Below are 26,919 nucleotides of genomic sequence, written 5' to 3'. Positions count from 1 at the left end.
GTGCCTTGCTATTTAAAAAAAAAAAAAGGGGGTACATCAATGATCATTTTAACAACTGGCATAAAATCCCACTAATTGGCTAATAAAAACAAATACAAATACAGAACATTTAAAGTAATAACAATTCAAGTGCTGGGCTTTTTACAAGAAGGGGTGAGAAGGAAAGAAATGAAAATTCACTGCAAACTGGACTACCGAAAGTATCTGTTAAGGTTTACCATTAAAAAAAAACAAAAAACAAAAAGGAGATCCGAAGAAAAACAAAATGGAATAGCACTGCCGACTGCGACCAGCAGAGTGGACATGGCCACTAACTGGACAAGATGTTGCTCAAAAAACAGTGGCTTCTTTTCAGTTCCTTTTTATTTCAAACTTTTCCAGATCTTTGAATTTTACTTAAAAGCTCATAGCTAGCAAAATATACAAGAAAATTAAAACTAAAAAGTGTAAATTAAAAAAATATTCAAGTTTAAAAAAAAAGGAAGCAAACTTGATCCTTTTGCACTGTTAAATAAAAGCTTTGGGGGAAAGGCAGAGAAAGAAAAGCGCAGACGGAGACGGAGAGGGAACTCGGCCACACGTTCCCGCGGGGACGCCGACGGACGGACAGACGCGCTGGCTGCTGGCTCCAGGTGCTCGAGGCCCGCGGGGGCAGCCAAGTCACCGTCCTTGCCAAGAGGTTACAGGTATGGATGCAAGATGCTCTGGGAAGTGCACGGCGGACACGCAGGGAGGAAAGTGGCTCAGCTGACCCAGGGCCTGCTGGCATTCTCACGTGCTGCTGAATTTTCTTTAAAAAAACCTTTTACGCTTTATTGTGGACCTTGGCTCTTGCAGTAGATGAAAGGGGGCTCGGCAGTGATTGTCTTTGTGGATCAGTGTCTCTAGCAGTGACCTCAGGGTGAAGGTGGTGCCAGGTCTCCTCTGGGGTCGACTGGGCAGGCCGTGGAGACAGTCTGGGTTTCAACAAGCTTCCATCTCCAGGAGGGGTCCCGGGGCCGCCGCCTTGGCTTTGCACGTTGGGAATGAGCTTCGTTTGCCACCTCAGGAAGGAACACAGGAGATGCTGTTAATGGGACTCTGTCTAAGGCCTTGACAAGATTTTTACCTCTACTGAGCACGGTACGTGACTTAGGATCTCTGCATGGAATGAATCCACTTTGCTGGTTTGGTGATGGCTACACAAACTGCCCCATGGTAGCCCCGTATCCCCAGACTACGTGAGAGGTAAGTGTATTTTATTGAAATGTTTATTTTGGTTCCACGTACGTATATACATGTATAGGTTATGATGTGAAATACACTTTAAAAAAAAATCCATTTAATAGTTTGGATCACGGACAAACATGAACTGTGATGGCGGGCAATGGCCACATCAGGGGAAGAGCTGTTCTCTAAGTGTTTGGGTATTCTGTGCACTGTGGGGATCCGCCGGGTGATTTTCCTACACAGGACTAACCCCTACTCCCATCAGCCCGCGCAGGCACACGCCCACCGCCAGCCCCTGCGACCGACCGACCGACCGGCCGGCATGTGCTCCGTCCACACTCAGTCCACTGCGCGTGGGCCTCTCCAGTCTCTCTTAAGACTTTACAGTCCTCTTGTTTTTTTCCTTCCCAGTAACTAAGATCTCTAATAACTGTTAGCCTTGGTACGTACACTTGACAAGTGTTTGAGTAACCGTTGTTTGATATGCTGAAGATGACTTTCACAAAGGATCCCCAAATCCTAAAATGAGCTGAGATTTTCTAAAGCGACTACAAATAAAATAAACGCTGTACCAGGATGAGACCAAGATGAAGGGAAAGTGAAAGCACCCCGAAGTTTGGTTCCTTCACCCGGGAAGGAACCTGGGGAGGCCGCCCCGGTCAGACGACCTGGGTCCCTGGCCATCTCCGGTGAATCCCAATATTCGTGTTTGTGCTGTCCTTGTTGCCAGCAGAAGTTTTCTTTAAAAAATTAATTCTAATAGTGAATTTCTTTATGCTTTTTGAGTGGAGAGAGACTTAGAGGAGAAATAGAAGGAAGCTTTGAAACAGTTTCATATTGCAAACTGAACTTGGGTGGGAGGCTGCAGTCTGTCCCGTGCTGTTCACGGGAGGAGCGCGCTGTGGGGGGTGGGCCCGCGAGGGCAGGCGAGGCCGGCGCCTGAGGTGCAGAGACGCGGCGGTGCCTGTGAGCCTGGTGCACGGTGAGCCCGGGGCACACTAGCCGCTACTGGCATGACTGGCCTCAAAAGGACTCACCGAAACTGCGCAGAAACTATGTGTATCTGGGGAGTTACTGAAAAGATAAAGCAACGACCAAACAGAGGGCAGTTAGCCACAGGCTGCCGTGCACTGAGGACAATGTCAGTGCCGGTCCTGGTGACAGGAGAGCACACAGCCTCGTGGTTTCCTCAGGGACGCGGCCGGCGGCAGCCCTGGGCCAGGCTCAGCCGCGGGAGGAGCCGGGCCTCGGTGGTCAGCAGGATGCAGGCGGCCCACGGTCCCTCATCCCAGCCACAGGCCGACTATGAGGTCATGAGGTCAAGACCTCCAAGGCCCTGCTGTGGCCCTACTCCCTGGGCAGGGCTGGACACCTGACAGCCTGCAGCACCCCCACTTCCGCCCTCTGAGGCGCCCTTTCCCCTCCGACCTCACCCCATGGGCCGCCTCCTCCTCCTGAGCGGAGCACAGCACCAACACAAGTGTCAGAACAAGCGTGCTGTCCGGGGCCCTTCACCAGAGAGAACGTGCACTTCCCAAAGGAATCTCGGCATCTAGCGAAGCCGTTTCTTTCCCAGGGAGCCACACACTCCCCCGCCGCCGTTTCCTGATGTGCCCTCTCTCAGTTCCTCTGGAAAAGCTGGCTTCGGAATCCTCTGTACAAGGGACAAAAAGCAGCGTGCCCCCACCGGGACACATTCCCAACAGTGGCACGAATATTTAAATCCGCGGGCAAAGAAACTGCCTCGCTGTCAGGTATGGCGCTCTGAATCTGGCTGCTTCTACACACACAGGGCTGTCGGGCAGACCAAGTCTTACCTCCAAGTGGGACCACTGGGGGCTGGCAGGGTTGCTCACAGATATAAAACTGGCCAAATCAAGAGTCTTTTCAAGAAACCACAGGCATGACGCTGGGAGACTAGAGACTTCCCACATCTGAGGCTCCACTGGGGGCTGAGGCGAGGCTGGGCCAAGCCAGGCGAGCCCCGGCGCAGCCCAACCCACCAGTGAAGCGGGTGCAATCAAAGCCGCAATTAGGCTCCCACTTCAAAGGGAGCGGGGAGCCCTGTGTCAGAGCTCAGGCTCCCTCGCCGGGAGTCACTCCCGAGGGTGGGCCCTCTGGACAGCGGGTTCCCAGGAGGCACTAGGCGACCGCCTCCCCCAGCTGCAACCCATGATGCTCTCTCTCCTGGACCAAACTCCAGTCTTGACAAAATATCCCACCAACCAGATGGAATCAGAAGCCCAAAGGTTTCAAGATGGGCCTGTTTTGGAGCGAGAACCAGCACGGACTCTGAGGCGTTAGAGCTTTCTAGGTTTGACTCAAAAGTAAAGAAGAGAAAAGGGGCCATTCCTGCTCCATCAGCTCTAACAGGAGATTCTGTGAAGCTGGTGCTTTGCCAGCCCACGCCTGCGGGCTCCGCAGCCCGGCCCCGTTCCCCAGGGGGGAGGTCAGCGTGTGGAGGGACGCTCTCCTCCGTGGGGCAGCAGAGCGGGGCTGCAGGAATATGGGAAGCCCTCCCCCAGCCCCTTGGTGTCATGCAGTATCATGTCCTTGTTCAGAAACGGTGACGAAGGTTCAAAGATCAGAATAAAAAATCCTTCCTTCATCCTCCACCCAAATGTGACTAGCATGAAATTTGAGGAGAGGTACCTGTGAGGTGAACAGAGGCAGGTTTTAATTGCAAAGTTTGCCTCCCAGCAGCGCACGGCACACCTCACGCCAACTGTCGAAGTGTTCAGCCCGCCGCAGGGCAAACTGACAAAATCCTGTGATTTCAGGGCGTGAACTCCCGCCTTGCGCAATGTCATGTATGTCAGGCGAGAAGCGCCTCCTTCCAGAGCAGGAGGCAAGCGTGACGGAGCTAGTCCGGCCGTGGCTTAAGAGGGGGCTGGGGCATACGGTCATCAAGGGGCGGATCCCAGGTGACCCCCGAGAGTACCCTCCTGGCTCCCTGTGGGTCGCAGCCTTGTTGATTCCAAGGAGGCCTTGTCTGCAAGAGGCTGGTGAGGGGGAAGGAAAAGCCATGTCCGCCAAGCACGGGTGTGCCAGACCCTGGCAAGTACTTGACATGTACAGCGTCAGGTAATCATCACTTACAGATAAGGAAATGGGGGCTGAGTGAGGTTAAACTACATGCCTGAGGTCACCCCCCACAGGTGGCAGGATTAGCGTTTGAGCCCTGAGCATGTGTTCTCTCCACCACACCTTCCTCTCATTCTGTCAGAAAGAACAAAGCAGCTCACGGCAGTGCACGGACAGCTTTGGCAGAACCGCCCCCTCACCTGGCTGTCAGTCAGCCTGGCAGCTTCAGTTCTAAAGAGCACAGCTGAGGACGAGAAAGAGGCAGAGCCTCCAGCTATCCCAGTGCTAGCAAGTTCCCTCACACAAATGGCACACACTCCCCTTCCTCGTCAGAGCAACCTCCACACGCCAACTGGGGGTGGGGGGTGGGGAGGGGGAGGACATGTACCTTCCATTTATATGTTATTTAAATAAGCCCCGTCTTCTCCTTCCAGCTCCACATCATGTCAGAAGGCGCATATTACTGTCCAAGAGGGGTGGAGTCTCAGACAGAAAAGGAACGCACAAAATATTGTCAAGATCAGATTTTAAAACAATTTTTTCTTAATCCTCACCCAAGGATCTGTTTGTTTTTATATTGATTTTGAGAGGGAGAGGAAGAGGGTGATAGAGAGAGACATGGATGTGAGAGAGAAACCTGGATCGTTTGCCTCCTGCATGCACCCTGACTGGGGATGGAACCTGCAATTAGGTATGTGCCCTGACAGAGAATCAAACCCACGGCCTTTTGGTGTACCAGAAGACACCCCAGCCAACTGAGCCACCCGGCCAGGGCAAGAGCAGAGTTTTTAACAATCCAACATGACAGGGGTCATTAAGAATATTGGCCAACAGCACCAATTCCTCATTAGCATGTATTATATATGTCACGTATGTGCACTGTGGGATAATGACAGGAGGTATTAAGAAATATTTAATTTCCACGTATTCTATTGAAGAAGATGAGCTACACCCAAAAGAGTTAAATATTACGTGCTTTGTTAACTTAAATAAAAGGCAAATCTAGAGTTCTCTGGGAAACCCTCTTATTCAGAAGGGCTGATTTCCTTTATAAATCCAGATGGCTCAGTGAGAATCAGAATGTTCTGATTTTTAAATGTGTCCAAAATACTTTTTTTCTGTCAACTATTCTGTGCATTGATCTTTATTCAATTTCATGAACAATACCAAATATTACGTGTCTTAAGAGGGTTGAACGAGCCTCACACTTCTCTCCCTCCTATATTTTAATGGCACGTGATCAACATTGAGAGCCAAGGGTCTGGTTCCCCATTTCTGTTACCCAAGGCAACTTACACACAATTCTAGCTCTTTTGACCAAGAGAGAAGGAAGAGGAATTGATGGCAAAGACACTGCAGCACGGCCGAGATTTCAAAAGCTTTCCCCAGGTGGGCAACCCCCTCCCCATGTCCTCACTAACGCACAGCTGTCTAGATAGAACCGCCCTGTCGGCTAAGCTAACAGGCCGGGCCACAGCTGACTACAGAGCTGCAGTGCACACCTGTGGGCTGCTGCCTCGCGCTCCTCTCATCCCCACTCCTCACACCCCGGGCTAGAGCAGTGAGCCCTGACAGCCACCTGTACAGCGTGACCACCTCCTCTGGCCATAGCTGATGATGGATCGGGTGGAAGTCTGTCCGTCTGAGCTAGGCCACCCAGAGCCCCTTCTCTGGGATTGGAAAGAATCGCCATCTCTTTGGGAGACTGAGATTGTAACAACACCTAAGCTTGGGAGTTCTGGACTGAGGATCAAAGAACTCAGGAAGTCAATCTGCAGGAGGGAGAATGAAGCAATTGTCAGGGAGGGACGGACGCAAGAGGCAGGAAGAACATTTGGACAGCTTTCCCAGGCCACCCACCCTCCAGTATTCCCTTAGCCCAACTGTCTGGCTTCCACTAGATGCTCCTGATTCCTTAAAGTAGATTTCCTGCCCTGCTTACGCTAGCATGGGTTCCTTCTGCTCCTTGTGATCTCGAGGCGCCCGTCAGCAGTGCGCAGAAGGCATCCTGCAGAACGGGCAGGATCTGAACACCCGCAGCCCACATACAGCGTGGTCCAGCCACTCAGGGTCCCCAGGCAGCCACCTCTAAGACCGAGTGACCAGGCCTGCCCTTACTTGCCGATGTCACATTCCTTATTGAATGCTCTCACCACGGAGTCCCTAGTAAGGAACATGGTAGTCAAGTGTCAGCTGTGACAAGTTTCGCAGGGATTTGTGGGCAAACATAAGAGGAGGGAAGACACAGGCAGGCCACCATCTCAGACAGGAGCATGCCCAGGGCAGGGGCTGAGCGTGAGCCTCTCCCGCCACCAAGACCTCCACTTCCTGGGCAGAGTAAACGGTGGATCCTTTACAAGGCGAATGACACGCTACCAGGATCCGACTGCTGTGGAAATGGCAGAGGTGCCCCTGGGCAAGGCCTCCATTCGAAGGACCAGGCAGGTGGAGCAGGTGCACACGTTTTCCCAGGAATGCTGACTCGGGCCCACGGGAGCCGTGCAGCACCACTGCCAGGGCTGCTGTGTCCACCCCTGGGCTTCCCTTTCCAAAAGCCCCAACACCCGTGTCCCCTGCTCAGTGCCTGACACACTCAGTGCCTAAGCGTATATTAAAATAGTTCTTCTAATTAATTTCCTTTCAATGTGCACGAATCCGTGCACCGGGTCACTAGTCTGAAATAAACGTTTTTCTCAACAAGACCACTGAAAATATTTAGTCCACTCCCTGACTCCAGGGCAGGGTACTTCCCGGCTTCAGGCCAGGGTCCTGAGAGACCCAGGCTCGCAGTCCTGTCACCCGCCCTGAAGATGTCTCCATCCCACTCTGTAGTCAGGCTGCTCTGTAGGGAGGCCTCACAGGACCCAGGGACCCCAGGTTCCCCATCCCTAACCACCTCGCCAGGCTCACAAATACCACCACCAAACAGAAAGCTAGAACAGTTTTTTTAAACATATAAGTCTAAGCACTGCACAAATAGCTATTGCATTCTATACTGTACTAGAAATTACCTCCCCTACATACCTCTTGGCTCCAGAAAAATAAAGGTTAAATAAAAACACTTTAATTTCTCAGGTTAGCAAGTATACACAATAAAGCCGAAAGCAGGTGTGTCTGTACCGAGCACCCGTGTGCATCTGTGCCTGCATTGGACCGGAGGTTTTTGCTTTTTTAGAGATAGCATGTTTCTACTTTTAAACCAGTTCTTTGAGGTTATATAATCAAAGAAAATACATTAACATATCACTAGGATATCTTCTCAATCTATATAATTTGAAGATGGTGGGCTTTTTTTTTTTTTGTATTGGTTCTGCTAAAGTTACTAACCAAGTTGTAAAGTTGCATTTTTAAATCAGTAAACTCAGAATGATAATCCTCTCTAAAAAAATTCCAATTCTTTGCTTCTTTAATTCCTTATGAATCTTGATTAGCTCAGGAAAGGAAATTCAGTCTTTGATGATAATCTCTGACTTCTGACAAACTCTTGAGATGTTGCGTGTTCCAAATCAAACATGTACCAAAACGCTGGAAGCTCACAGCAACTTGATCCCTGTTCTATCAAACCCAAGAATTCCCTCGTGACAGAGCCGCTCAAGTGCTGCCTACTCTAGGAAGCCTTCCCCGATCTCACCGATTTACGTACTTCCTGTTCTCTTTATACTTACATCATGCTCTGCATGCGCCTCCTTCCTAGCACAAAGCATATTATTCTAAGTACCCATTTGTACATCTGTATCTTCTTAAACGGGGAGCACGCCAGGAAGGGACAGGGCCCAGTTAGCAAGCACCCCCACTGCCTACTGCAGTTCTTGACTCGCAGGAGTCATCCTCACTGTATATATGCAGAGAATAAACAAACAATTAGCCCGGCTGGCGTGGCTCAATGGTTGAGTGTCGACCTATGAACCAGGAGGTCACGGTTTGAGTCCCGGTCAGGGTACATGCCCAGGTTGCGGGCTAGATCCCCAGTGTGGGGTGTGCAAGAGGCAGCCAATCAACAATTCTCTCTCATTGTTGATGTTTCTTTCTCTCTCTCTCTCTCACTTCCTCTCTGAAATCAATAAAAATATATTTTAAAAAAGGAAACAACAAAAAACACAAACGATTGGCATTCATGATACTGGGCTTCCAGTTGGACCTGAGGAGAACGTGTGCAGTCCCATCCCCTGTGGCCCTGCGCTCCCAGCATTCCCACAGCCCAAAAGCTAAGGATGAACTTGGCTTTTGTGAAAGACCTACAGCTTGGGAATCACCTCCAACCTAGAAGAATGTCTTTTACAGATCCCATTTCTAATTGTCCTGGAAGTGGTTGCAAGGTATAGAGACTGGGTGAGTGCCAATTCTTTGTTTCAGCATGATTTCACCAGAGTAATGCTCTCCTCATAAGATCCAGAAGTGGAAACACACGGGGAACAGGGACACAGCTGGGTGCACAAGGAACTGCTTCATCGGCCAATTTTTATCTTGGTCTGCATGAGGCAACTGCAGTGGCATTTCCCATCAAAAAAAAGGGAAAGCTTTAAGTGAAACTTATATCTTTTAAAGAGTAGAAACACAAGCCTCCAGAGGCCTTTTGGTTCGCCGAGGAGAGTCTTTTCCTGTTAGCAGGGCATTTTCCTTGGAGTTGATGGTTCCGTACTAGTTCAGAGTCATGAGAGTCTCTAGCGTTTGAGCAACAAACATGGATGAAAGATTTTTTTTAAGGACACCACAACAGCGTTACATTTCGCTGTGTACATAAGAGAAATAAACCATCTCAAAAAAATATCTTCCGGCCCAGCCGGTGTTGCTCAGTGGTTGAGCATTGAGACCTATGAGCAAGGAGGTCAGGGTTCAATTCCAGGTTGGGCGCATGCCGGGGTTGCAGGCTCAATCCCCAGTAGGGGGTATATAGGAGGCAGCCAATCAATGATTCTCACTTATTGATGTTTCTATCTTTCTCTCCCTCTCCTTTCCTCTTCGAAATCAATTAAAAAACAAACAAACAAAACCAACTCTTCCTGTTAGAGTCACGACATCTCCCCTGCCTGGGCCTGTGCTCCATCAGCTTTCCCTGACTACAGAGAGGAGCAGCAGGACTTAGCTAATACTCCGTTACGTCCCTTCAGAACTGAAAACCAGCCGTGGGAGCTTTCACATCGCACCACCCGCATGATTGATTCTAATCACGTGTTTTATCTGTCTTCCCTTTGTATCTAAGTGAAGCCAGCACTAGCATGACTCAGTCTGTCAATGGAGCCGCTTGATCACGTCAGCGGAGAATCAAACCCATAGAGGCAGCGCATCCAGGCCCTGACCTGGGGAGAAGGGGGCAGGCAGGGCGACCTATGCAGGAACAGAACACAACCACCGTGGGTACAAGTCATCTGAGATCACACAGGTGTGTAATAGTTACAAACCACCCAGGCACAGATGAAGACTGCAGACTAGTGAGTATAAGAGACCCGAGTCTCTCTGCTAACACTGGGAGGCAGTGCAGACCACGGGGAGCAAAGCAGACTAGGAAGCTGGTCGGAGCGCTCTCAGTCCTGCCACCCGAGGAACCAGAGGCACACTGATTGGAAATGACCTGCCCCAGGCCGCACAGCTTACTCAGGGGTAACGGGAGGGGCCGGGGCCTCACTCCTAGTCCAAGCTCCTTCTGCAACACAAGGCTCTCTTTCCTTTGACTTTCCTTGCTTTGCCACTGCTGTTTCAGAACCATACACACGACACCCTCCATTTCTCAGGGGTAACAACTGGGTGTCCCCAAGTGTTACATCCTCAGAAAGGCCCTTTCTGACCAGCCAGCCTAAAGCAGACGCCAAGCCCAAGCCCCGTTTCATTTTGATCGCAGCACATAGACGTTCCCACTCATTCTTCATCAACCACCGCCACACCGCGGCACAAGCACCGTGAGAGCGGGAGCTCCTGCGCCGCCTCCACCACCCTAATCCAGGCCTCACACAGCCTGGCTTCCGCTGGGTGCTCAACACAGGCTGAATGATGGCGAGACAAGGCAACTACTGTACATGCCAGTTTCTGAATTCCTAACACAAGAGAAGAGAAGGTGGGGGCAAGAGTAGAGTATCATCATTCGTAATTTACTGAAATCTTTATGAATGCAAGTCAGCTCCTCTCTGCTCAGTAATTCATATATAATTGATTTCAGAGAGGAAGAGAAGAGAGAGAGAGAGAGAGAGAGAGAGAGAGAGAGAGACATCAATGATGAGAGAGAATCATTGATCAGCTGCCTCCTGCACGCCCCCTCCTCGGAATGAAGCCCACAACCCAGGCATGTGCCCTTGACCGGAATCGAACCTGGGACCCTTCAGTTCACTGGCCGATGCTCTATCCACTGAGCCAAACCAGCTAGGGCTGCTCAGTAATTCTTATCAAGGGACCACCAGTGCAGCTCTCCGAAGCAGGACAGTGAGGGGACAGTGACTTCAAAGCTGAAGGACGACCCAGCAGCCAGGGGAGCCCCACCGTCTGGAGCCCCACAGGCAGCTGGTGGGAATTTTTGCTGGAGGAGGGTGGGGGCCACTTTATTTTGTTTTCTTCTGGGACAGATTACAGAGGACACCTTAACTTTAGAAAGAAGTAAACGACAAGGAAGCACAATGATAGTTATGACTTATTTTTTTTAAAAAAAGTTGTTTGGGATACACTCACTCTAGGACAAAAATATACTCTGCTTAATCTTCTAATGGAAAATACTAGGTGATGTTAATCAATAAGGACACAAAACCAAATACACACTCTGAAATATAGTAATACATTTTCATGGTTTCTAATAGAAACAGCATTAGAGGTTTTGATGCAAACAGAAGGTGGAGCGAGTCTGTGAACATCAGTCCTCAGCGCACTGCACTTGGAGGATCTTCCCTTTGGGGGAAGAGCACAGAAGGAGAGACTGCTGTCCAGCCTGTATCAGCTCTTAAAAGGACAACATTCTTTCAAAAAAAAAAGTGCAAAAAATCCCACACAAGCTTGTGTGTGTGACGGCTACTGGAATTACTTCTATTATGATGTCATGAGCTTCTGGAGGCAGGTGATTAAGTCATCTTTCTGCTCCTTGCTCCTAATCACCAAGCGGGAGGCCTCAGAATAGGCCCTAGGATCAGAGCTGTGAGGCTGAATTAAAGATGAGGATCTGTGACATTTTTTGGATTCTTTGTTTGGACACCTAAATGAAGGAATGACCCTCTTTCCACTCACAGAAAAGCCTGCCTCTCTGCATTAGTTTAGAAGAGTTGTGTTTTAAATGATTTGAGAGAGATTTGTTGTTCTATTCATTTATGCATTCATTGGTTGATTCTTGTATGTGCCCTGACTGGGGACTGAATCCACAACCTTGCTATATGGGGACAATGCTCTGACCAACTGAGCTGCCTGGCCAGGGCTAGAAGAGTTTTGATATCACAGAACTACGGTGATGGGATTCTGAAGAACCTGGGAATCTGAGTAAGATCAGGGAGTTGCACAGAGGAGAGAGCACCTGAGTCGGGTCTCAGTGAGGGTGGAGGAGGAAGGCAGGCATATGTGGCACAGAAACAACTGCAGGTGGTGTTATCATCCCCACTTCATAGATGAGGAGAACGAAGATGAAAAAGCTGAAGTAGAGTCCTGGCCGGGTGGCTGAGGTGGTTGGAGCATCATCCCATGCACCAAAAGATTGCAGGTTCAATTCCTGGTCAGGGCACATACATAGGTTTCAGGTTCAATCCCCAGTCAGGGCACGTTCGGGAGGCAGCCAACCAATATTTCTCTCTCACATTGATGTGTGTGTCTCTCTCTCCCTTCCTTTCTCTCTAAAATCAATAAAAACATGTCCTTTGGTGAGGATTAAAAAAGAAAAAAGAAAAAGAAAAGCTGAAATAGATTGCCCAGGCAAACGGTGGATTTAAAATTCAGATCTATTTGGTACCCAAACCTCTGCTGGCTCCTTTGGGAAACTCCACTGACATTTCAGCACCAAAATGTAGTTCTAAAGACTAAGTAGGAATCACCTGGTTCTCGTCAAGAGCCAAATGGTCTGCAGGCCAGCGCTCCACTCAGGCCCCGGCCCTCCAAGCATAAGGCAGTGCGTGCAGCAGCCTCCACCCACCGGGAACTGCTAGGAATTCTGCCTGGACTGACCACAGGACTCACAAGGACAGGCAGGAGGGCAGGAGGGGCCGAGAGCGAGGCTGAAGGCTGAGCGCTGAGGAGAGGGGAGAGGTGGGGCAGCACTAAGTGGTTTGCTCTTGATCCTACGGGCGGTGAAAAGCACTGACTGTTTCAGTCGGGAAGTGACATAATCAGTCTGTGTTTGGGCCAATTCCTCTGGGAACTGGCAGGAAAATGACCCAGAGGCTACTGCCATAATCCGATGGAAAGTTTGGGCTCCTGAGCTGGGCTGTGGCAGTGGCAGTGGCGAGTGAGAGAGGAAAGCCAGACAGACCCAAGAGACAGAACGGACAGCACCTGGATGTGGCTGCTAGACAGACAGCAGAACCCAAGGTGGCCCCTTCGGGAAGAATTGTCACTGGGAGAAAATGCAGACGCACTACGTTTTGAAGACTCAAAACTTAGCCAAGACCAAATCAATGTACAAGGCAGGTTCCCTGGGCTGGTGGTTATGTGGTCAAAAATAATATTAGAGCAAAAAGCAGTGAAATAAATGTTACTTGCAAATAGTAGAGGGAGATCTAGCAATGGTTACCAATAAAGAAAAATCTCGGTAGCAGAATACAATTAATCAAGTAGTCCCCATGCCAGGTGTAATAAATAAATAAATAAATAAATAAATAAATAAATAAAGCACATCTTTCTCACTAGAAACAAGTGAATTACTTTTAAGTATCTGTGTGTCATCTCTATTGAAAGGAAGTCCCTAGAGAGCAGATGGTGCCGAGCTGAGACAGAATGGCCTGGGCTCCTCACCCAGCCCCAGCCTCGGATGAAGACGGCATTTTGCTTGCTGGTTTGTGTTGTTGTTGTTTGTTTTTTAAGGAGGCAGATTTGCCACTAAGAGTAAGGAATGGCTCAGAAGAGAGTAAGGGAAAAGGAAACGGAGAAAGATTAAAGGAGGAAGAAGGGGAGAGATGAACGCACACTATATTGCAAATACATAGCCGGTATAAAAACCATCAGATTTTTTTTAAAGCGCTAATTTGATTTTGGTGGAGTTTCCTCTTTAAGGGAGCAATGCTGAGTGAGCAAGGAGGTTCGCAAGCAAGTGCCTCTGTGTATAACGAACGTCAGCAGTAGGACCAGAGAGTCGTTCTTACCATGTTTCAGATGTAGGCAGCTGTCATTCTTGGACCTGTACCTGCAGAAAATTGTGTCTTTAACAAATTTTTATTGAAGAGGTTTTTGAACATTCCAAATATGTAGTAGCTACAACATCATGTGGACTGTTTGCTTTACTTTTTATGGTTCTTATACCAGCCGTTTTTATCTGTGCAGTATAAGTGACCTTACTTTTAATGAAAGAAAAAGGGGAAATAAATCGGACCTCACTGATTGATGCCTTGAATTAATGTGTAGGAAAGATAAACCCTAACACCATGTTTTATATTTTTAAATAACCTAAACCACAAAAAAGATTCTCAAGGGGATATAAGGTAGCATATTATAGAATCATCATAAAAAATTTTACTGTAAAGAGTTCTGCAAATAGAAGAACAGAAGTATTAATAAAGCAAAGAGAACATAGACAACAGAAGCAAAAACAAAGCAAAACAAACAACCACAGTAACCAGGGTTCCAGGTGACAGGGTTGGGGAAAGGAGTTTTTAGAGGTACCTGCACACACAGTCACATTGAAAAGAAAGGTCTCTTCAAACATCTTTAAAGAATTTCAGGAGGAAAAGCAAAGTGGAGGTATCACAAGATACAGGTGCCGAATAAAGCAGTGTGTGTGTGTAGAAAGATGCAAACTACTTTAAAGGTGTTTGTCAGAAGCGTGAGGATTTACTGAAAAGTCACAGGGTGCCTACCTGATGTGGATTCCTGTAGTTTCTCTCTCTTCCTCTTCTTTTTCTTACCCTGGAAGAAGACAGGCTCAGTGTCATGTTATAGACTGTACTGAGAACACATGGGTGAATGGGATACAACAATCCAGATGGGCAGTCAACAAAGAGATACAGATGCCTCATATTCATTCATGCTCATTTTCTCTACCGCCCCCCTCCCCCGCCCTCTCTCAAATCAATAAACGTATCCTTGGGTGAAGAGAAAATACGTATAAAATCACATTAACAATAAAAAATAAAACTATAAGACCATCTTGAATATATTGTGTGAATACATGAAAGCATGTGTTTATACACATCAAGGTAGTTTTTCTTCATGTCCCAGGGCCTGACTACAGAGGCCGTAAGACTGAGGAGAGTTGACTGAACTGTCCTCACAAACACTGAGGCCACCGGCAGGAACGGGCGTGTGAGTAATAGCAGAGCGGCCTCTAAGGTTACTGAGGGCTCCGGGAAGGGAGCGGACAGCGGGAGAGCATGCTTCTCACCGGCACCCCCATCGCCCTTTCAGATGGTTTTCTCAAGGTGCGGAGAGGTTGTTTCACTTTCTCCTCCTCCCTCCCATTTGTCCTTTAACACTCATCTCAAGTGTCATCTCTTCCAGGAACTGCTTCCCCCCACCCCACCCCTCCCTCAGCCGGAGCTCACCGCCATACCTAACTCACCACAGGTGCTGCGCTGGGCTGTGTCCCCCAGCCCCTCCCTGCACAGCCACCCAGCACACACCTAGAACATGTGACTGCAGCCTTTGTGAAATAACCTAGACCAGCGGTCGCCAACCTTTCAGACCTCATGGACCACAGTGGTCCGCGGACCACCGGTTGGCGACCACTGACCTAGACTACATTTCAAGGACAAGCAGGTGTTCCAAGAGAACCTACAGTTATAGCAAAGAAAAAGAGCTACATCGTTTGGATGCCTTAATGTCAACTTATGCAAAAAAACAAAATTCATGGATGGTAAGCATAAAAATATTTTTCATAAAATTATATCTAATAGTGAGGTTATTAAGCACTAAATTTAAAAGCTCTAATTAATATTTGGCTGATCTCACATAAGAAAATATGTGCACTGTTGTTGATTTATGAAAACCTCAGTTAGAAAAGCTATGCAAACAAATTGAAGTTATAAAATCTAAAATGCCATAGAATAATAGGGCATTTTAATAGTAAATCATTGAACTATATTTAATATGATCTCAGTGAGGATCAGACTAGCATTCTGACACTAAAAGCTAAGCTACAATAAGGATAGTCCTGTTTAGACTATTCTTATACTGTTATTTTAAGAATACCTTTAGCTAAAGTGCTATCACTTGATTGACTTCTCTGTTTGCCTTAGTAATTAATAGGCTTATTTTGATTTATGATAAAAATTGTGTGTAACAAAGCTGGGTTTCCCCTTCATTCAGGACAATCCTAAAATCAAGTTTTGCAAATACAATTTCCTTTAAAAACGGTGCTGAGGAAAATCTCAAGGTAAATTCACATGACACTGGCTGCCTTTAAAACTTTCTTCCCACCTCTCCATATGGACAGAAGAGAGAGCAAGAGGGAGAGAATGTTTCTTTTATCTCTTCTAAAAAGTAAAAACTCACTTCTCTACTTAAGGGTCAGAACCAGAAACTTCAAAGACATTCAAGATGCAATGCTCATTCAATCTATACAGATTCATAGCACAGCACAGACCTGCCCTGGGCCAGAGAGGGAAGGCCAGCTGCCCCCTCCCAGGCAAACCGCATCCCGGAGAGAGGCAGCGCCGGGTGAGAAGAGGACACTTCTGAAACCCTTTGGGCGGGAAGCCGATTCCCACTGAAAGGGCATGGCAAAGGCTCTGCCCAGAAGATGCTAATTATAATCACTGACCTGGGAACAGAAGCCCAGGGCAGGGGAGAAAACTCAGCTCAAGCGGTCTTCTTAGGGAGGTGCTGGGAGACTGGGCCAGACGAGTTATGGGCTTAAAAAATCGTTTTTGCCAACATTTCAATGATAAGGTCTTTTAATTATTTTTGTATGAAAGAAAACATAAGGTGTTTTCTTATTTATTTAAAAAGTTTCATTTAAAAAATTTATAGCCAAAAAAAAATTGTGACAGCTCAAAGCTTTCAAAATGTGATGATATATTATGAAGTCTCTTAATTTCCCCAAAGAGGACATAGCACCAGCATGAGACACACAGAGAAACACACTTCCTCCAGGAAAGCCATGGGAAGAAAGGATGAGGGACAGCAGAGCGCCGTGGGCGGTGGCGGCCTTACATAATTGTCTCTCGCGGACCAGCCTGGATAGAGTTGCATATGAAGCTGCCTTTCCTTCCGCGCTAGTTCATAATACTTAGCCTGCTCTTCGCGGGAGAGGGCGTGCCACTGAAACAGAGGGGAGGGGGGTAGAGACAAACAGAAGTGAGCAAAATAGACACAGTAGTATCGAGTTCATGTTTTCAACACCGAAGAACAGTAAGCACTTAAACATCGGTTTATGTGTAAATGGCAGAAGACAGAGAGCCGCAGACATCTCGCTGGAGTCTGGTGGCGGGATACAAACTCCAACCTTGGTCTCTGTTCCGTTCTCTGATATCACAGGAAACACATCAAAGGCGACCCAAGTACCCAAAGTCACAGGATCTGTCACCCACCCGTTCTCTTTTCCAATACAAATGAAAAAGAACTTTCACTGCTCAACCTCAACGCCCAATTTAGCCCTTTTCATAGCTTGTAGCATATTCTGATATCTGAGCCTAAGTACCACTTATTTATGCAAAATATGATAACTTCCAGATGTCTTTCCCACAGATACATCCTCACTTCGCATGGACCCTCTCCCACTGTCATATGGAGAGCCTGAAACCTTCATCATATGATCCTGTCCGTAAAGCAAGACATCAAAAGTCAGTCTGTCCCAGGCTCTTCACCCTCTCCTCACACTTACATGAACGCTAATGGTCTCCAGGGAGAACACTGATAACATGGTACACGCACACTTCATGGCGCTGGGTTTTCGCTTCCTTCTGATGGAAGGCAAGGAGCATGATCGAAGTTTACGTTGCCATCTGGAGAATTTGAGGCAACAGTACCTACTTTGGAGAATACAGTGGCGGATACCCTGCAAACTTCCCATTTGCCTTTCACATCACTGATATACATGTATGTGGCAAAATAGCTTATGTAGGTAGGGCAAGGCATCCGTTTGGGATTTTAAGTAGCTTATATCTGCACAGTGCTCTGCATATATTTGCCCACAACTTGCCCCAGGCCCCCAAAAGGCAGTTTCAAATATATTCCCTACTTCCTCAGTGCCCGGATCTGTCAGCAGAACCTTCCAGGAGACTGGCTGAGCGTTGGGGGACCCCCGCTGGCCTGAGGTGATGGCACAGAGGCGGCAGCTGCAGGATCAGACCTCCGTCCACGTGCACAGCCGCGCACGGCCACTCTGCATCAGCCCAGCCTCCGCTCCTGCTCTCCCAGCTCGGGGCAGGGAACTTCCCAGTTCACTCCTTCCAGTCTTTCTCATTCATGTCCACCCTGAATGTTGCTTTTAATTCCCCTGTTCTTTATTAATGACAAAACAAGGAAAAAGAAAAGACAGGTGTGGCTGTATTGGGGAGAGGAAGGAGCGAGAGAGGTGGATGAGGAAGTCCTCAGGAGGAAGCGATGTCTCAGTCCTCAGCACGGGGCCGGCCCCTGAAGGCAGGCTAGGAAGCTTTCCTGGGGAAAACAGAAACAGCCGCCGCTCTTGTCTGTCAAGAGAAGCCCATCTCAGGAGGCGCACAGACGCCCCTTCTGCCACATCCCACCCACCACTCCAGCCTCCAGCAGGTCAACTAGGTCCATGTCCTTCGAAAGCTCCTTAAAAGCCAGGGCCGCTGTGCTGGACAGGGTAGATGATTTATTTTTTAATTGCTGTAGAAGTGTGGAGTGTAAAGTTAAGAAGCGGGACACACAGCAGGACTTGGCCTGAACCTAAATCAGGTAATATGCTTTTCTTAAAAAAGAATTGGGGGAGGGGACAGAAGGAAACAAACAAACTAACTAACTAACTAACTAACAAACACCTGAAAGCTACCCGAGGCCCAGTTCATTGTACCAGCAGAGTAAACCCGCTGAGTCAAGTGGCGCCTGGGAAGAGGCCTGTCTGGGCCAGTCCTGTCAGCCTAAACCAGGCAAGAAAAGTCACGTGACATCTGCCAAGGGGCAGTGTTCCCAAACCTGAGACACTACGCTGGCCTGGTGAGAGCCCTCCACAGGGAGAAGCAAACAAACTGAGCACAAGGGAAGAGGGCATGCTTGATGGTTTTTTTCTGTGCTGTGATTGTTTGTTTTTTGAGAAAAGACTAATCATTAATATTTACACTTCTGGTATGAAGCAAATGTGACTCGCAGGAGGCAAAGTGTTACCAAAGAAGAACACAAAAGGAGGCTAAAGTTACGAAAGAAGTCTTACCTTGTAAATTTGTTTATTCATTTGACAAATAATATCTCTCTAGTGCTACCATAATATATCAATATAATTTTATATAACGTATGGCAGCTTTATAACTTGCTGAGAAAACCTGAAATAAGTTTTATAAAACTATTCCCCCAAGTTTGGGAAGTTGGGTCTTCTACCGAAGCAACCAGGAATTTTTCAGTTCAAGCTGAAAACTTAGGGTTGACAAAAAAACCCGAGCTAACAAAACTGAGCAAACTGCAAGGAGAAAAAGCAGGTCACAAATTAAACCATTTACTTGCGTTTTTCAGTTCCTTTTAGTTTCCTGGTATTTCTAATGCTCAAAATCTACTCACAATGAAAGATCATTCACCAGAGAAGAGCAGTAGGTCAAATAATGGTATTAAAGTTTTGCACTGAAACAAAAATAAAGTCTAATACAAACTAGAAAGATGATCTTTCTTTACAGGAATTTCTGAAACACACCTGGTGAAAAATGCTTTTCTATTGCTTTTGCTTACTGAAAAACTGAGTTAATTTTTTTAAAAAATTAAATTTCATTGTCGAGATTTCACCAAGTTGTTGAGAAAATACCCACTTAACTTAAAGAAATTTATACAGTTCCAAGATTTTAAAATCCTGACAATACATTTGCAATAAATGGACTTCCTTTAATAGCCTGGAAGGTCTTAAAAAAAAAGGTTATCTTAAAGTTAGATTTGTATTATTATTTATAATAATAATAAGAGAACTGATTAATTCCTATGCATGAACATTTCTACTTTAGAGAGACAATAAAGATGCATAAAAACCCAAAGATAAAATGCTCAGGGATGAATTTAAGCTCCCTTTTAAGAATTATAATCACCCCAGTGTAAAACGTCACGATGGTACAGCCGGGGACTTTAAGGAAGAGCAGGGACTGCTCTGGCAGAGGGGAGCCATGAAAGGAGAGAAAACCTGATCTTAATCAGAGATCTCAGAAACTATAAATAGAAACAGGTGTCCAAATCAAACACAGAGAGAGACCCCAAACGAGAACCATCCCTTAGGACACATGCTCTGATCTGGGGACGGTTAAGGGAGCTGAGAAAGTAGCAATTGTGGGAAACGTGCATGAAAAATGGGAAGCATGCCGCCATATCATAGCCTTCCCTGGTCTCCTGAGCAGGAAAAGAATCCCAGCTGGAGGGACAGGGGACCTTCAACTCAAAAGAGGAAAACACAACAAAACAAAATCACACAACCAAACCAAGAGTTTTACAGAAGCTGAAAGAAGAACAACTCTTCTTTTCCTCTGATTTCTTCTTTTAAAGGGTCAGGGGAAACGGTCATCAGTCTTTAAGCTTTTAAGGTGGAGTTCTTCAAAGACGATGGAAATCACTCATCGGCTTGGGAAATCACTGTAATTACTGTTATTAAGTGTTTAAGGATCCACAGGACCGAGAGTATTGTACGCAGGGCACCAAAAAGCTATAATCTGTCACTGCACCCTGACCCTGAAACCCTGGTGTCTTGCAGATTGGAAATAGCTGCATTTTTTTGCCATCCAACAGGAATCAATAATGCAAGAAAGCCTGCTCGCCTCTGCCTAAAATCTCCTGAATGCTTTCTCTTGTGAATGCTGAAATGTGTTAGGTTTGTAGCAAACATGGTAAAAATGATCTTCAATAACAGATAAAACGTGGTCCTCTGAGTTTCACAAAGGTTGCTAGACCCCCATCATTGAATGTTCATTTGCAAATCACAAATTTCTTGAGAGTTTTCAAAAACAAGTATACACCTGCATAGTTCAGAAGCCACCACACATCTATGAAGAGCATCAACAACTATGATGAAGCATCTTCTAAAATTATAATGCAATTACAGAGAAAATGTGGTTTGAATTTAAAAATTAAATTTTCCCCCACCACTCTTCAGATACCTAACTAAAAGCATTTCAATCCAGAGAAAAACCCCTGGAAAAACTGACTAGCCTTTTGGCTGGTGGTTGGATATAAAAATCTCAGTATCTGTCCTAGTCGCCGCCTAGTGCCTGGTACACAATATGTTCTCAGAAAAATACCTTAGCATAGGTGACAGAATGATGAAAAAGGGGAGCAATCCAGAAACCTGGCTCATGTACATTTTGAGAATCAGAAAGTGATTTTTCTAGAATAAAGATTTCTCTGGCCATATAAGTTCTTCACCTCAAAGCTTCTGAGTAGCACAGATCTGCTTCTACCTTGGGAAAAGCGACCAGTATCTGCGGGTTGTCCAGGCCTTTCCGTTGCTCCCCATGTGGGCTCAATGCTCTCCTGTTTCAGACAGGACTTCACACACACGTGGTTAACCCCTACGCATCCCTCAGGTCTCAGCTTAAATACTATTTTCTCAGAGGGGCCCTTCTCCTAGACCCATCATTCTTTCTCATAGAAGCTTATTCTTTATAGTCACAGTATTTGCCACAATTTTAATTATACATTTATCTGGTAATTAACTGCCTAATATCTGTATCCTGTCACAAAACTTTAAACTCCATGAAGACAAGAACCATATCTATTTTATTCAGCAATTATCATCTCATTGCCTAACTACAGTGCCTGGCATACAAAAGACAACAGTACTTGTTTTTACGAGTAATACAGCAACAACAGCGCAGGTGGTTGACAATGCATTGTAGCATTTAATCTTCGGAAAAGCTATCGCCATAGCTTGTTCTCTTGATTACTTCCTGGTGATGACCCCTAGGCATCTGGTGACCACCCCATATGCAAGTGCACGTGGGCAGTTCTCATGAAGCAGCCCCACGCGTCCCACAAACAGGGATTTACCATCCCACTACTTACCCTTCTGCCTAGAATCTGGTTGATAGCCGCACTTTCTTTCAGAGTACACTCGGCCACCACATTTGCTCTCATTTCTTTCATGTATAACATAAAAGCGTTCAGAGGCTTCTTAATGTGAGGTCTCTTGGGCTCCTGCTCCTTTCTCTGTTCGTGCTGAGGCTTCCTGAAAGGGGGACGTGGTGTTGAGGGAGGGTGGTGGGCAGAAGAAGGGAGAGATGGGCGGACAGTAGCAGAGCATCTGATTGCACAGCAAACTCAGGCTGGGACAACCCCGAGGCTCTACAAGCCTGGAACACCATCCACTCAGAAGAGCAGCCCTTTGTGAGTGAGCAGCCTGAGGTTTGAGAACGTTCTCTGGGAGCAATAGAAGTGTTAACACCGATGGAAATGGGTGTGTACGGCTGCTCCAGTAGGGCCCTGAGGCCGAGCTCCTTGGTCACCTCAGGAAAAGCTGAACCTACAGTGTAAGTGGTCCTTCCTCTTTCAGAAGTCAGGTTCTTAACTTAGGGGGCGGGGGGCAAGGGCCACTTTGAGACGCTAATAAAACCTCAGCCTCTCTCCCCCAAACAAATGCTTGTTGGCTTTGCCCACATTTGCAGGGCGTTTATGGACTATCTCGTGCTTCCTATCACCCCATCCTCCCAGTCTGCAAACCCCCTGCATTAAGAAACTCAATTGCTAACCTCTTCAAGGAATTTGCTGTAACAGCCTGATACAGTCCTGGGTATGGTTGGCCCCTTTCCCTGGACTTCTATGCTTTTAAAGCCTGCATCCTGGGCGGGCACTGGACTCCCAGTCCTTTTCGGGTACCAGCGGGGGCTGGCTCCCCAACAATCATGGCAGAAAGGGGCTGCATAGCTCAAGCTTATCCAGTGCCCCTGCTCGGAAGACTACTCCATTTTGGCGAGGTTCCCTTGTTCTACTGAGGTCTGTGCTCCTTTCCAATCCCAGAATCACAGTTAGCTGGCAGTGAGAATCAAGCCCGCTAAAAGTCCACCAGAAGCTGAGCTCACTGATTTCCACCATAAAGAGAGGGGCAGGTTCAACAGGGAGGAAGAAAGGGTGTACAGGGCAGCACCTTCAGGCACTCCCAGGGAGCCCACAGGCACACTTACACGTGCATCAGGTCCCCGTCAGTGTGGGGGTGCTCCTGCTTGACCTGAGGCGTTACAATAGCTGGATGAGGGATGCCAGTTGTGTGGGGACCCGGAGGACCAGGAATCATGTGATGGGAAAACCTAAAGGAAGGAAGGAGAAGAAACAATACTCACCAGTGGCCACCGCAGCAAAAGCTAGATGGCATTTGCAACAATCCACTCACTGCTACTGGCAGTTATACACAGGAGAATTAACTATACATTAGAATAGGCTGAGAATTCCTTTCCTTTCTGTGTTCAGGTGGAAAATATTTATAATTATTCCCTGTATAGCAACTTCCCCCCCAAAAAAACAAAACAAAAAACTAATAGTAGAATCTGGCATTTTTCCTGGGACGGCTCTAGGCCATAGGATTAAAAGAAATTGAGTCGTTTTACATGCAAAGCAGTTCTCAAATAATTTCGTTAAGAACAATTATGTTGGAAATAAAACAAGTAAGATTTAGCTTTTCAAAGATTTTTAAATAAAAGCTAAAGAAATCACATTTAAAAAACTCTGCCGATGTTCCCAAACCATCACAGTAGGTAAGAGTGTTCCCGCGTTGTTGGCTTCCTTACTAATACTAGGAGAGAACAACTGAGAAAATAAGGGACAGGAAGATATTTTTCAGTCCCCAATTTAATAAGGTTGCCCTTATCATCCAGAGTAATTTTCTACACAGAAAGAATGCTTAAGCGATCTCGCCTTATGGAAAACTGGTAACATAATGGAGGGAAGCGTTTAATCAAAGGGAAGAATACATAGAGTTCTACATCAAGGCAAAAACTACACACGCTAAACAAAGGCTTGTCCCCGAGTATGCTTGCAGAGCGTAAAAACATCTTAAAATATCCACCACCATCCAACACAAAGGAGGGAAACTGCCATGCAAGACAAATAAAATAAATAAAGGCTACTTTCAACAAGCACGTTGGATAAATTTGCGTGTGCTTTAGAAATCTTTGCTTTTTAAACTGTTTGAAAGTAAACAATTCAGCAAGAACAACATTCCAGGTCTTTCATCACAGCCGGTACAATGTACTCCTTCATCTGGGAAGGAAAGAAGGAACTCTGCTTGGATATGTAATATTTCAGAAACGAATTTTTTAAAAATTAAGGCAGCATGGTAAAAACACAGTTGACCAAATAATAATGCTTTGTTAAATGCACCATTTGCAAGAATACATGATGCCTGGGAAAAACTCCTGTCACCAGATAGTTCTTACAGTGTTAAAAAGTGTAAAAATATATTTGGGGGGAAGGATATTAATTTTATCCCCTTCCAACGAGCTGAATTTACAATTTGTAAAAATAATGTTTTTTCAAAAAGCTGAAATTCACCACGCAAACTGCGAATTTCATACCTACACAAAAAGTAAAGATCCACGACCAGTGACAGGCCCCAAAGCTTGACTTCCGGCACAACAATGCTCCTGGGGAAAGCGACATGGCACACAGATGCCACACCACACGTGTGTGTACATCAAGCACAGGCACAGAAGCCAACCTGTCCAGAAGCAAGCGTCCCACAGAGCAGGGGGCGCAGACGCCCAGAGCTGCGCTGGCACTGCGTCCCCACAGGGCCTGATTCACACACTAGGACACGCCCCCCACAAGGCCGAGGGCTCTTCGGACAGCCTTGGTCCAGGAAGGCTCTGGACTATCTGGGCATTTGCAAACACTGTCACATTAAATGGTACAACTTTCCTCAGAGAAAGTCAAGGATAGAACTCGAACCAAACCGGTCTTTATCTCCCCCCACTTTCCATACCCCCAGCGTATTTTGAGTAAAACAAGCTTAGGTTGTCCACTTTGGGGACATTTCACATCCTGCTGCCGGGTGGCATCGGGGTCTTCTGGAGGCACAGTCTCCCGCGTGGCTGGTGTTTGCTGTTGGGGTGCAGAGTAAGGCTCCTACCCAGGAATCTCCAGGACACCTAGTGTGGGAGCCAGGCACACTGCACAGACAGACGCGGGGCTGAGCTACGCACCCTCCTAGCCGACCGACCGAGAGGCAAGCAGAGGCACACAAGATGCAAGCGCAGGAAGAGCAGCTCGCCCTGGGTGCCCGTTTCCACCTCTACCTACCTGGACATGGAAGTGTCGACTGACAGTGAGGATGGGTAGGGTTGCCTGAATCCTCCCGTGATGGGATATACAGGCTGACCTTGCCTGAGGTCACAGAAGAAAGGAACCCATCAATGACAAAACATGAGTATCCAACCAGCAGTCAGAGTTTGATGAGGGGAGAAGATGGAGGGATTCAAATAGGATTTTTATGACAGACCAGTTCCAACTGCTTCCCTTCCTAACCCTCCACCCAATCAAAGTACCTTTTGCCTTGAAGAAAAGCTCCCACCTTCAACATGAAAAACAAACGAGTCCATGAATTACCCGTCTTTTATCCCTTCCCCTCTCCCAACCCCATTAAATGCTTTGAACAAAGTAGGCATCTGACAAATGTTTATTAACTAGAACAGAACCCTGGGAACAGTGAAATAATCCTTTCAGAGGAGATTAGTGGATTCTCTATCAGAATCCTTGACAATTTTCAGAAAAAGAAGAAAGAAATACAGCTTCATATTTATATAAAAGTGAGTATTTTAACCCTTTGCACTCGCTTGCTTTTTTCTCGATTCCTTTATCCTAATGCTAACCGTGTCGAGTCACACTCGACATCCGAGTGCAAAAGGTTTAAAAGACACTGCACTCCCCCCCACAGGAGAGCAATTCACTGGAATTATCTTCCCGCTCTCTGACAAGTCCATCTCTCCCAGTTTCCCCACATCTCCCATTTTTCACTTACACAGTCCTTACTTTCAGCTGCCACTGACACAAGGCAGCACAGGATTATTGCCCCTAAGTAGCTAAGTTCAGACAGAATGACCGTGTAGGACTGAACACGTACACATAATCAATTACTAGTAAATGCAAACAGTTATTGACGAAAGGGCTAATACTACAGAGTAAGTGGAAATTTCCATGGCAGGATAACCCCCTCTTGCTGAAGAAGAGATAATGTAAGGATGTCAAGGTAGTGAGATGGGCAATGACCTGGGGGATAGAGAACCCGCTGAAGAAAGGAGAGAAAACTTTTTGCCAAAGCTGGAGCACTGTCTCCATGGAGTGCTGTGGGGAGGGCAGGGATGGGGAGGGATGGAGTGGGAGCAGGGAAAGCTGTGTACTCACGATGAAATGATAAATATAAGCTACACTATAGAAAAAAATTCCTTCTTCCTAAGATATATTTTCTTTCCTTTACCTTTACAATTTAGAAAACTTTCAAGGAAGCAGTTAAGGATTTTTTTTTAAATAAATAACAAAGACCAATTGAATTCTGGAAAATAAAAAGCCCAAACATTAGTTTTTTTTGTTTTGTTTTTTGTTTGGTTTTCTGAACTCAAGCTGAAACTTACATTAAAATTCAAAAGATGTTTTTGTATTTTTAAATTTCTCCCTATTTGTCATTTACCTCACTTGCCATTTATAAGCAAAGATAGTACATAGATATTCAATGTGTCTGTTTCCTTCAAATACATGTTTTCATAAAAAACCAGAAAAGAAAACCACACTGAGCACTTTGTACAGGCATAGCACATGCCCCAAACCACAAATTGAATCCATAAAACTATAGGCTTCAAAGCAAATGCTACAGTCATTTTCTATACATATAAGCAAATGGGTTCAATTGATTTCAATGCCTGTATGTTTTTTCAATCTTTTAAAATGAAATGACATAAAACGAGCACCTTGCTTGTTGTTTTAAAATTTCCTCAACTCCACAGGTATTATCATTCATCAAGCTAACTGCCGTGAGTGGGAAGTAGGAGAACATGTTCAAATGCCTGGCTGAAGTATGCAGGGAGGCTCTTACCAGCCGAGCGGTGGGGTAATCTGTCCAACTCCACCCGGAGACAGCGGGTAAAAGGTAGGGATCTCAGGAGCAGGAGGGTGTCTGGACATGCCTATTAAAAAGAATGGAGAGGTAGAGTGTTCAGATTTGTAGGACATTTGACTCTTACGGCAATGGAAAGGCAATAAAATGCTATATGCCATTACTTCTTAACAGAAGTCAGTTTGGTATCTCTTCTCAAGATTTCAACATGTGAGACAACAGGTTTTAAAATAGTACATCTTGTCTGGCTGGCTTGGCTCAGTGGTTGAACGTCGACCTATGAACCAGATCATAGATTCCTGATCAGGGGCACATGCCCAGGTTGTGGGCTCCATCCCTAG

At 46.5% G+C, this 26,919-nt stretch overlaps 1 protein-coding gene across 3 annotated transcripts in view; it reads right to left on the bottom strand.

Moving 5' to 3' along the window:
- Positions 1 to 228: 228 nt before the first annotated feature.
- LEF1 (lymphoid enhancer binding factor 1) overlaps positions 229 to 26,919 on the bottom strand; it is a 119,881-nt gene continuing 93,190 nt past the window's right edge. Inside the window, exons 5-12 of one of the 3 annotated variants that reach the window (XM_054726696.1) lie at positions 26,558 to 26,648; positions 24,772 to 24,855; positions 22,662 to 22,784; positions 21,547 to 21,709; positions 16,552 to 16,659; positions 14,259 to 14,307; positions 13,548 to 13,588; positions 229 to 1,043 (exon numbers count right to left, since the gene is read on the bottom strand). In XM_054726696.1, coding sequence (XP_054582671.1) covers positions 13,554 to 13,588; positions 14,259 to 14,307; positions 16,552 to 16,659; positions 21,547 to 21,709; positions 22,662 to 22,784; positions 24,772 to 24,855; positions 26,558 to 26,648 — 653 coding nt within the window. In that variant the 3' untranslated portion in view covers positions 229 to 1,043; positions 13,548 to 13,553. The remainder of the gene's footprint in view (positions 1,044 to 13,547; positions 13,589 to 14,258; positions 14,308 to 16,551; positions 16,660 to 21,546; positions 21,710 to 22,661; positions 22,785 to 24,771; positions 24,856 to 26,557; positions 26,649 to 26,919) is intronic. The other 2 variants (XM_054726697.1, XM_054726699.1) reach the window with 2 other exon arrangements.

This window comes from Eptesicus fuscus, chromosome 2 (genome assembly GCF_027574615.1).
Source record: "Eptesicus fuscus isolate TK198812 chromosome 2, DD_ASM_mEF_20220401, whole genome shotgun sequence".
Lineage (NCBI taxonomy): Eukaryota > Metazoa > Chordata > Mammalia > Chiroptera > Vespertilionidae > Eptesicus > Eptesicus fuscus.
This window is presented reverse-complemented; position numbering and strand designations above follow the sequence as displayed.